Genomic DNA, 12,500 nt, shown 5'->3' on the forward strand with positions numbered 1-12,500 from the left:
TTACAATGGTCAGTACACTGGCTATTCCATATTTTTATTCACTTCTTCACCGCTCAGTTCACTTTTTCTCTTACGATGTACTTTCGCACAGAGTAATTTCGTGAAATCTTCTGGCTTCAATTTCCTCAAGTTTATAATTACGTACCAATTTCAATAGTGAAACAAGATTAGAAACTATGCCCCGTATTAACAAGCTTGTGATTTGCCAAACAGAAAGGAAAACGAAAGTGCTATCTTCAGAAGAATGTCTCGTCATTGTTTAATGGGATCCTAATGAATATGAGTAACAATAATGTCGTTTTGCGGCGTAAAAATTAATAGTTTTGTGCGATGTTGTGTAATCAATCTCGAGTCATTGTCCTACGTCTTCCATTTATCACTCCTTTTTTTAATATATCTCATAACGTACTCTGAGGTTAACTCAAGTTAATGTAGTATGCCGTAATTGACTTTATAAATGCTATGCGTGGTAATGTACTGTACTGAACATTGTAAATCTTCTCAACTAAGCCGACGAGATCCCTCCACAAGAATATAACACCATCTGTTTTTACTACATTGTTTTCTCGGCAGACTAGTTGTCCAAATTTTATTAATTTTGGTAATCTCTAACTCAAATTGCGAACATTCTTCACTTTTGCAAAGCTCGAGGGTTAAAATACTTAATAAATAATCTCTAGACTAGTGTGTCTTAGAGCGTGAAATGAATTGCAAACTCTTTTGATGAGAGATCAATACAAAAGATTATGTTCAGGCTAATATTGTGTCAATAATTAAGAAATTGGCACTGATGTTGCTCCATGTTAACACTACTTCATGTGAAGTCTGTGAATGGAAGTCTAGCATACTCCATACTAATGTTTTTAATGAATACGTTTTTAAAAGTATGCACAACCTTCAAATAGCAACTGACTGTAGTCCGACAGGAACTATTTTAGAGACATACATTAATTAATTAAATAAGGATTTGACCAGGACCAGAAGTCATCCACCAAGTCAATAATCAGCAACAAAGCCAGTGTAGAAAGAAAACTACGGTAACCATTATTGGTGTTGCATTTTTAATGATAAATTTACTGTATGGTTACTTTTGAAATATCTCTTCTACAAGTGACTGAAAAATAGGGTGACCCTTTTTAAGTGTCTTTGTGTGTTTATTGCTCTTCAATTTAAAGACAGGTTCTCACTGTTCTAATTTGTTCATGTGCTGTCTCATCGATGAACCGTCTATTCATATAAGATGAATGTAATTTTTTTATCTGTAAGCTGTGTTGTCTAGGTATTAAAAGGCCATCCCTTCACGTCGGTGCATGTTTTACTTTGCACTTTCTTCTTTTCTGGCACACCAGGATTTTTAGTTATGTCTACTCTCTAAAGCTGTAAGTGATCCTTTCTTTCAGTCAATGAAAATAAATAAATAAGTAAATTGATTAATTAATATGTAAGGTATGTGAGTTGGTATTTATTAGGTTTTGTAAGTACATTTATAATTTTCTCAGTTCAAAAGAAATTCTGTATTAATTAGTACTGTGTAGGAAATAAGTAGATAGTCATTGAAAAAGCTCATTTAAATAGCTTCTTATGAATTTTGATACTAATGTTGTTGAGATATCAGTAGTGTCTACCCTTTGCCAAAGAGTTCAAAGTATGTACAGCTGTAGGAGGAAGAGACCTTCATTATTATTACCTTTTTATTTCTTTATTTATTTTAGTCTCCCATACTTGTACAATGCAAATGATTATAGTTACAGAATAAGCAATAAAATATAAATATTATAATATATTGAGCAGTGACAAGGAAGCCTAAAGAAGCTGACACTTACATGTATGGGAGTTGGCTTCCCTGGACTAAAATTTAATGACGAAGTGTATGGCTTTAAATACATGGCAAGCAGGCATTGTGCGTTCTAAAACTTTAGAAAGAAATTGTCTTTCACTGAGATAGTTTTTCAGATTTTTTAAAAAATTAGAAGGAGAGCTAACTATTGTGGCTGGTAGAGAATTCCAGACTTTAGGTCCCTGATAAGGGATACCAAATTTTTTAATATCAGTTCTGCAGAAATGTGATCTATACTGAAAAGCAGTTCGAGTATTGTATTGATGAAATTGACCAGCAGTTGTGAAAAAGCATTGAAAGGTAACTGGCAAAAGATTGTTGTGATACGAATACATGAAAATGGCAATGGAAAAAGAATTAATACTGAAGATATCAAGGAGCCTAAGTTGACAAAATAAAGGAGTGGTATTAGCAAGATAGTCAGCTTTTGCTATCAGCCGCACTACATGCTTCTGCAAAATGTAAATGTAATTTAGGTTAGAGCAGTAGGTGGATGACCAGACCACATTGCAATATTTAGGTGAAATAAGGATAGACGAGGGAAATAATACAAGGACAGCAACCCAGAATAGTTGAAAGTCAGGGAGGAGACCCTACATTGAAGAAACTATGTTCATACAAAATGAACATAAATGTGGCATTTAAAGGTGCTGTGTCATGAAATTTAGCTAATTTCACTGACTGGGATCTTGCAACCAAATGAATTAAGTGGCATGTAAAAATAATTACTTCACCCATTGGCACCTCAACTGCCCTAGGATGCCCCCAGTTGATGAGTAAATCGTCTGGCGGTAGACAGAGTAAAATCTGTCTCACTACCAGGTGCCAGTGGGTTGATGGAGGGAACATAATTTTTGACTGCATAACCCATTGACACCTCAATTGCCCTGGGATATCCCCAGTTGACAGTAAAATCATCTGGCGTTAGACAGAGTAAAATCTGTCAAGTCTCGCTCCCAGCTGTCAGTGGGTTAATCCATTGACACCTAGGAGTGAGACTTAATATATTTTACTAATTTCTAACTCCAGACTATTTTAGTCGTGAGTTGTAGGCAATTCAGGAGTAAATGGGTTGAAACTGGATTGTAATAATATTGTAATAATATTGATGGTTTTTGAAAACTGTTCAGTCTAACAGTTTTTACCGTGCATTTCACAAGACTTTTGACAGGCGATTTGCGAAGTTCGTTGTGAATTTCATAAATTCGCTTCGAACTTTGGAATTTCATTACATAACTGTCAATCAAATGGCGAACTTGGGAACTTCACTCCGGACTTCGTGGGAATGAACACTTGACTCTCATCACAAACAAAAAATGCATTGTCCACGCAAGCTGTTAAATACTGGAAAAGTATATTTTCATTTTCAAGAGTCAGTGATTCCTGTGGAATAATGCTGAATTTCTTGAAAGAATATAGACCAAGATCTTGCGTTACGCTGCGGCTGCATGCACCCAACGGGACATTTTCAGGCAAACATTGGAACGTTATTCTTTACCAGTTTGTTTTGGATTTCACTGCTGTAAATGCTGGGTTGGTAGTTTTACAACACTCCATATAATTATTCACATCATTCAGCACGCGCTGACCCAGTGATATTTCTTCATTTGTTGTCTTCGATATTCCTTCTTGGAACGAAATATCAACAATTTTGGCAATACTTTGTTTGGGAAGTCTCAGTTCATGTTCTATTTGAGGTGGTCCTTTCCATTCTAACCAGCTTTCAATAATTTTCTGCTGAACAAAACTTGGAATTGCCTTTCCTTGTACGGTGAAGGCACTCATTTCAAAACAACAACCGAGAGCAATGGGGAAATTACTTTGCCACATTCCCACGAAGTTTGGCGTGAAATTCCCAAGTTCGTTTCAAAGTTTGCCATTTGATTGACAGTTACGTATTGAAATTCCCAAGTTCAAAGCGAACTTATGAAATTTACAACGAACTTTGCAAATCACCTGTCAAAAGTTTTCTGAAATGCACTGTAATAAAGTTCATTTCTGTTGTTTTTAACTTAAATTATGTATGCTGGACAAACACTTTTGGTCACAAAGCTTTGATTTGTCTTCTGGCTAAGGTATGTAGCGAGTAGGGGCAAGAAAAAAATTACACAAAATGAATTGCACCGCTGTGACACAGCTTCTTTGAAAATATACTCACTGAAAGGAGGTATCTCATTGGCTTTTATTTTCTGGAGGCAAATCTAGGTGGTCAGAGATTTGAGCACTGACCATTGGTATTTACAGCTGTAAGTGTTGCCCTCTAACTGCAGGGAAACATTTTTTAAGACTGAGGTTTAGTGTCCTGTTAAGGTTAAGTAAGCAGTTTATTATTTTTATGAGCATAGCCCTTAATTAAATAGTGTTATAACACTAGGAAATTCATGCCCCGCTCTTTCGGAATAGTGTGTGGGAAATTTAACTTCCCAAAGAGTTTATGAACAATGGTTGTGCATGACCTCCCACACTGTAGTCAGATGCTTATCCAACTGAGCTAATGAGTGTGCGGTTCTCTCTGTCTAAACAATAATATTTTTTAATTGATTTTCGGTTAACTGCTGGACTTCACAAGGTGAAGTAACTTTATAACTTTTGTTGAAAACAAACATAAAGCAAGTTCTTCACTCAATTCAGTAGTAATCCCTAGAAACCTGTTGTGGTCTCAAACTTTTGGGTGATTTTAAAAGTTTGATCACATAAGATAGAATGCTTGAAATTGATTTGAATCCTGCATTATTATAGTTTTCCTTTTTCAGGGCAGTTGTTGAGTAAAGTGCCACATTTTGGTTATTACTCTGTGAGTTTTCGCTCGTTTCTTTCTCAGCATGTATAATTAAATTATATCTGGTTTGTTTAAGATTTTTAAATGCCACAAGTGAAGCAAAGGCGACAGTACAAGCTGTTCATTTTGTCTCTTGTTTACATCGTTTGTGCTCTAATTTTAGCTGATTGTGATGATCCTGGGACCCCTCGTCATGGGCAACGAAAAGTCTCAAGCAGTGGCATTGGCTTTCCTGTGGGAGCTGTCATTTCCTTTCATTGCGATAAAACCTACCAACTCAATGGCACAAAGAAGATTGAATGTAATTCCCACAATCGCTGGAGTGGAAAAGTTCCGAAGTGCCTTTCACAGAGTAAGTCACACACCCTCTGGACCAACTTGTAGCGTCAGTGTGCTTTTAACCCATTGACTGTCCCCCACAGATTGAGTAAAAAAGTCTCTAGATAATGGTGATCTTTGCAGCTGGAGTACCAGGAGCACATTTTCATTCTGAGCAATGTGCACTGGAGAAACCACTTTCTCTTTTGTTCCCAGTACTAGTATCTGTCCAGGGGCCTCTTTGTCGAAAGTCCCGACAACTTTTCGGGCCTGAAAAGCCATTTGTGAACCTACGACCGATTGTTCAGGAATGCCGATCTTTTAACATGTTTTGAAGATAACAAAAAGTAAACTGACTGTGAAGTTTGACGACTTAAATCCTCTCCGTTCTTGTTATACAGAGGGAATCGTGACACTGAAAATAGCCTGTAAAGTTTCCAGACTTTCAAGAAACGGGCCCCAGGAAAGATTTTGAACCATGCATTTTTAGATTAAAAAAATAACATGGAGTCCTTACTTTGTATAAAGGCATCATAATAATGGTATTATAAATGCATTTGGCCCCTTTCTCAATGATCCACTTCTAGCTGGAAAGATTGCCAGAGGAGGCATTTATCAAAGGTTTTAAAAGCAAGGTTAGGACTAAAAATAACAAACAGAAAAATAAATTTTGTCCAAGAGTAACAAATTACCCAACTTTGTTAAAGGAATGGACGGAGACTTTTTAGGTCTAATGTCTTTGTTTTGTGTTATTAATGTGATTTATAAAGTGATGTATGGACAGTGAATAGTTGTAATGATTGTAGAATATTTTCTTTATTTGAACCTTCCTGTAATATTTGCATAAATTATTTCAGTGATTGCACAGCTGTAAGTTGTACTTTAAAATCTTCTGCATGTAATTTAAGGACACTATGTAAATAATGTAATTCAGTGTGTAAGTCATTTGGTACTACACCTGTGACAGGAGAACTGGAGCAAAATATTTATTGGGACAAGTATTGTAAATGTTACATGTTAAATTTAAGTTTAGGTTAATAATATTTTTACTGGTAATTTAACTTAGGTTGATTTTCGCAACCTGGTCAAATTTTTTCAACCTAGGCTATTATGAACTGACTAAGAAGAAGGTTTTCCCTTTCTTCGGCGTTGTAATAATAAAAAAAATGGGACCTGGTTTTTTAATGAAAATAATGAAAAAAGAGAGATTGATTAAATTACTCCTCCATCTTTCCCTTGCCTTACATTCTTCCATTCCTTCCCTTCGTCCTTACTATTTCTTACATATTACTACCAATGGACTGTGCCAGTTATCTTGAGCTACCACAACCTTCCATGCTGCTCCAAGGATTCGAAGCCTCGCACTATTGGGCGTCTGAGATTACGTCTCCTCTGAATTGAACAATAAGCCATTGAATCAGCAACTGAAATTAGCTGCATATTTTTTCTACCATTGAGTTTAAGCTATTTCCAGGCCTTCGTGACAACCACCATTTCGCACATGCATGCGTAAATGACATACATTAAATTTTGTAAACTGAGACTTAAGCTCCTCCGCAGTTATATGGCCGACAATAGAATTTTAATGGAGAAGTAAAAAGGGTGGCTAAATTTATCTCAAGAAGAGTGAAAATGGTCTGAGTCTCTAGTGCAACAAAAGCAAAAAATTAATATTTACGTCACTGTGTAAAATACACCTGGTCCAGGAACAAGGCATCATTTTTAGTCATAATGACAAAGCAATCTTCTTTCTTATGTGCAAATAGATCTAATTGATTTTCGTAAAATAACCTGTAACTGTTCTGAGGAGCATACAGTGACTGGTTCTCTTCATGTTGAAAATTGCTACTCAAAGTATTCATGGCTATTTTCTCTTAGAATAAGGAAACATCAGACCTTGGTAGAACACTAGAACGTCTATTCTGTATCGTGTGATTCACAAAGGAAAATTATTTCTGATGGGAAAACCCCTAGGTTGCGAATCTTTTCCATTGGGGAATTACCTAAGAGTGTAAAAGTAATATGCAGTTAGCAGATGGTGCTCTTTTGCCTCACAATGAACTAATGTCGAAAATGTTGGGTTTTTTACTTTTTTTAAATATAACTTTTAGCCTTGTAAATACCAGTAGTTCATTTTAAACCCATTGACCCCTAGGGGTTCCCTATTGACGAGTAAAATCGTCTGGCGTTAGACAGAGTAAAATACTAAGTCAGGCCGGTTTTGGCCGGTTTGGACGTCAAAGGGTTAAACTTTATCAAATTTTATTGGCATTAATATTATTATTGTACATGGAACTAAATTCTTTTATTTTGGGTTTTTGTTCAGAATGTGGTCAACTTTTGAGTGATAACTGGCATAAAACTTTTGCAAAGAACTGTGACCCATAGGTCATAAGTAACAGTCAGGAAAAAGGAAAAACTGACTTGGCTTTTTCGTTCTATTATTTTCCGTTTGGTGTTAGATTTATGGCTGCAGTTCTTTGCAGAAGTAGGCTGCCTTTAATTGCTTGAAATTTTGCTGCAATTTGATAAACCTCAGAAACACTATAAAAGGGGGCTCATAAACCTTATCTTTATATATAATTAATTAATTAATTAATATAATTTATAATAAATAATAATAATAATAATAATTATTATTATTATTATTATTATTATTATTATTTATAATTAATTGTATAATTTTATAATATATTTATATAGTTTATATAATTAATGTACAACAATGGGCAATTTGATAAACCTCAGAAACATGATAAAAGGGGGCTCATAAACCTTAACAATCTTTTGGCTTGAAATGTTTCCACAAAGGGTCAATCAATCAACAAGGACTTTACCATGTCAAAAGTAGCTAGCCTAGCAGAAATATTCCTTTGCTTATTGGGAACACTTAATAATATAATAATCATATGATGGACCTACTAACAATGTGAGCTTTGTTAAATCAGAGATCCTGCGGTAATAAAACTTAAAACCTAAAAACCAAGACAGAAAAAGTTTCTTTCTGTGGAATTATGTTTTTGTTTAATTAATGTCATCTTCAGTGGGAAAATCTGTGGTTCTTTTTGTAGTTACAGAATGCTCACTGCCTCTGCCAACATTTTCTCATGCCCATATAACATCAAATCCAGTGAAAATCACCCTGGGACAATCTGTCAAGTATGCTTGTGATCGTGGTTACATTGCTGATGGCCAGTCAACTAGTATTCTCTGTGACAAGGACCCTTCTTCACAAGGTGTAAAATGGACAGGAAACTTTACCTGCAGAAGTAAGTAAACATTAAGTACACTGCAATTCCACTGTTATGCCATTTTACCATATTTGGTCGAGAACGTGCGAAATGTTGATCTGCATTGTGTTGTACTTGTGGCAGCAATTAGTGGGACATTTAATTTTAAAAAAAGTACTGCGATAAAGCCCCTGTTATCATTTGGATTTCATTTATTTTTAGAAATAAATAATTGGCAGGTTGCTGTGTCAAGAAGATAAATTAATGACTCTCCTTTTCTGAAAAACTTACATGTAATCCCAAAGCCCATAGCTACAGGAGAGCATTATTTTCTTAACCATTTCATAACTTTTAGGTTTCAGTTGTTTGTTGAATTTTTTTATGTCTTGCTGACTCTTTACATAATTTAGCTTTAGGGCCACAATATGGATGAATAAACAGACTATTTATTTGAAATTTAATTAGCAACATATTGATGTGTTTGTCTTCGTCAGAAAAAACCTGTGGTCCTCCTCCAAGCACACCCCATGGAAATTACACCTTCCGTGTTTATGATGTTACCGGTGGGTATGCAAACTACTCTTGTCATCCTGGGTATGCATTTCTTGGTAAACAGCATACTGGTCCCATTCGAATCAGGTGTTATGAACAAGATGGTGACTGGGAAGATGCACCTACTTGTGGTTAGTAATACTTTCATTAACCTTTCACTCTTGAAACAGCCCACATTGGCAAGTAAACTTGTCTGGCATTAGACAGAGTGAGATCTACAAGTCATTCTTTGGAAGGAAACGGTTAACCATTTCACTCCCGTGGGGTTCTTCCCCATTGATGAGTAAAATCGTCTGGCGTTAGACAGAGTAAAATCTATAAGTGGCACTCTTGGGAGTGAAAGGGTTAAAGGGAGACCTTTGTAAGGCGACAACAACAACAATAACTTTATTTGTACCAACAGTAAAACAATAAATTTCAAAATATTACAAAAATAGAAAGAAGTACAGGCTGCCCCAAATAACCATAGGGGCTAAAGAAATAGGACAGCCACACTCTGGTGATTAAGCTAATAAAATTATAAATTAGGTCATACACGCACACACGCACCAAAGCAAACAACACATAAAGGACTGAGGAAAACAAAATGTCAAAAACAACGGAAGGCCAGAAGAATTATGATGTTAAGATAATGAGAATTTTCAATAGTTTTCAATAAGAATTAGCTTTAGGTTTTCCTTGAAATGTTTGAGAAGAAGAAGCTTTAGGTCATCACTTATATCATTCCAGACTTTAGCACCCTGAAAACGTATATTAAAAGATTCCATAATTGGTTCTGGCTTTCGGAATTGCATAAGTCATTTTGCTAGATAATCTAGTATTATAACTATGTACATTCCTAACAGGATTTAAGTAACGGTCAAATACAGGAGGTAGGAGTTTATTATGAAACTTATACATAAATACTGCTAGTTGAAGGGCAATAATATCAAAAAGCTTAACAACTCTTAGATCTTTAAATAAAGGACTTGAATATTTGCATTCTCCCCAGATTTGCATTTATTTATTTGGTAAAATTACATTTTAAATCAATTGCAGTGACTGACACTTCAGAAGAGACATCCTATTACTTTAATTTCACAGAATGCTTTCAAAATCTTGATCTTTTTTGTCGGAAAACTGTAGTAAGCCACGGTACATGGACATATGCTCATGTACATGTAGATGTTGTAAACCTTTTCAGACCTAAACTGGCTCCCATTGATGAGTAAAATCGTCTGACATTAGACAGAGTAAGATCTGCAAGTCATTCTTTGGAAGGAAAGGGGGGAGATTTTAAGTAGACTCAGATGTTGTTGACCTTTTGACCCCTGAAGTGTCACCCGTTAACGAGTTCAATTGTCTGGCATGAGACAGAGTGTTTAGAAGGCTGCCAAGTTCTCTAGTTTCATTAAATGCCTAGTGCGCAGTACAAAATTATTGACTAAAATTATTTTCCTTCCAATCAATATAAGCTACAGCTAATTATTGATTTTGAGATGCAAAATTTCCTCCAAGTACAAGTCATGCAAATTTTGCAACAGAAATTTTCCTCCATATACTGTATATCTGTATTTAGTAAATACTAAAACAGTGGATAACGTTGAAGATGCGTTCTGATTGGCTACTCAAAGGTTAGGGTTGGAGTTAGGCTTTGCTATTCACCTCTGAGCAATAATATTGGTGTGGAATTTGCGCCTGAAAATGTTGTAATCTTTGCAGGAATAAATGAGTTAAAATCGTGTTTTTGTGCTGTATTATCTCACTGTTTTAGTATATTACTAAAACAACTATTCGCCTCAGTGTCGGTGGCTAGTGCTGGGTAGTTACCTCCCTGCTTGGTGGCTCGGTAAATATCCGCCACTAGCCACCTCCGCTTCGGTGAATAGTCGTTAAATATAGTAGGCCCACCCAAAAAAGGGTCTTTAAACACATCAGACACGAGGCTTACTGCATATTCAGGATTCTGTGGTGATACATAGCAGTAATAATGATAATAATCACCATATGAATTAATAAAAAGAAGATGTCGTTGACTACCTAACTTTTTTTTCAATTGAGCATGCATCCTGTAATGTGCTTTGCTGAACAATTAATAATATTACGTATAAAACTCATTAATAATTCATGATGGGAAAACAAAAGAAATGTTTTATGAATCAATATCTGTATTTCTGATACAGCTTTCTCTTCATTGACATAAATGTTTCTTACAATTTTCACGGTTTAAATGTCTTGAATCACCAAAATACCTAGTGTACATTAACACTTAAATGCTGACATTTCATAAGCACAATACAATATTCGCGCCCGTATTGTATCGGGTATAAAATGTCCCGCCTTCGGCTCGACATTGTACATCCGATACAATACGGTCGCTCATATTGTATTTAGTACATAATCATCGATACACTCAGACTTGTTTTCTTCATGCAGTGAAGACATGCAACTCCACAGAGCTCCGTCTTGAAAATGGTCAGAAGCATAGTAGTCAGGAAGGACAAATTTACATGCAAGGTGTGGTGGTAACTTTTACCTGTCATAATTTGTACAGTCTGAAAGAAGGGTCCACACAGCGCCGCTGTTTGGAAAATGGCCATTGGGACGGACACCAGCCGGTTTGTGGTAAGTGCTTACCTTTTTTCTAAGGAGTAAGGGCTAGGATCAATAATATTATTTATTAACCCTTTCATTCCCAAGATCAAAACGTTCATTCTCCTAACTTGTACCATAGATTTCTTTGTTGTGTAGTCATGAGAATTTGGTTTTATATCAATATCACACCATTAAGTCGATAGTAATCTTCATTCTCGATACCTGTTTGACTGACATTTCATTGAAATTTTGAGGAGAATTTACGTACTGACCACTCTTTTGGAGTCAAAGGGTAAATAATGCTTTTTGTATGGCTTATCTAGTATTAGAGCTCAGATGCTGGAAGGTGCTATCTGCCTTGGTCAGTGCCACTGTTGGATAAGACTTTTTGATCTGTGCAATCCTTCATATCAATAATACTCAGCCTTATCCATTACACATATGAAATGAAATGTTAATGCAACCCATTGGGAACTCGGAAAATCCGAGCCCCAGATGGGATTCAAACCCACGACCCTCTGTGATCTAGTCGGATGCTCTAACCACTGAGCTACTGGAGACTCTATGATGAGCAAGGGTGAAATGTGGGTATTTGACTCCAGCTGCATTACGCAGCTACAGAGTCAAATAACGACTGCATATCTCATAACTGCATCGCGCAGTCACCTTAAAGCATATCTGAGATGCGTCCAACCAACCACCCAAGTGAGCAAGTGAGCTGTTTCATTCACTCACTTGGGTGGTTGCTTGGCTTGACTGCATCTCAGATATGTTTCAAGGTGACTGTGCGATGCAGTTATGACCTATGCTGTCAGTCGTTATTTTGACTCTGTACCAGCGTGATGCAGCTGGAGTCAAAGACCCACATTTCACCCTTGTAATTAGTTTGCCTTGTAATTACCAAAGTAATTACATGGACCAATCACAGCTGGTGCAAACAGTGTAATGAACCAATCCAAATTCGTAGCAATTCCATGTAACTTGCGCAAAGCGCGGGAAAAAATCGCACTGATTTTGGTTTTCCTTCTGATGGGTTGATAAACTGGCGCGACATATTTAAACCAATCATCAAGCGTGGCAATTGCAATCGCGTAATTTCTTTCCACCGTCATTTGAAAACTGCTCTATTGTACTAACACCAAGAAAACACTATTGTTGTTCATTATTTATCATTTTTTCTTTCGTTTGTCCATGGTGTTTTGTCATGAAA

The 12,500-nt window shown here is 36.1% G+C and overlaps 1 protein-coding gene across 1 annotated transcript in view; it reads left to right on the forward strand.

The window, feature by feature from the left end:
* LOC138027327 (complement receptor type 2-like) overlaps positions 1-12,500 on the forward strand; it is a 23,021-nt gene that overhangs the window by 499 nt on the left and 10,022 nt on the right. Inside the window, exons 2-5 of the mRNA XM_068874907.1 lie at positions 4,780-4,968; positions 8,006-8,203; positions 8,659-8,847; positions 11,132-11,320. Of these exons, the coding sequence (XP_068731008.1) occupies positions 4,780-4,968; positions 8,006-8,203; positions 8,659-8,847; positions 11,132-11,320 (765 nt within the window). The remainder of the gene's footprint in view (positions 1-4,779; positions 4,969-8,005; positions 8,204-8,658; positions 8,848-11,131; positions 11,321-12,500) is intronic.

Source organism: Montipora capricornis, chromosome 12 (genome assembly GCF_036669925.1).
Source record: "Montipora capricornis isolate CH-2021 chromosome 12, ASM3666992v2, whole genome shotgun sequence".
In the NCBI taxonomy this organism is placed as follows: domain Eukaryota; kingdom Metazoa; phylum Cnidaria; class Anthozoa; order Scleractinia; family Acroporidae; genus Montipora; species Montipora capricornis.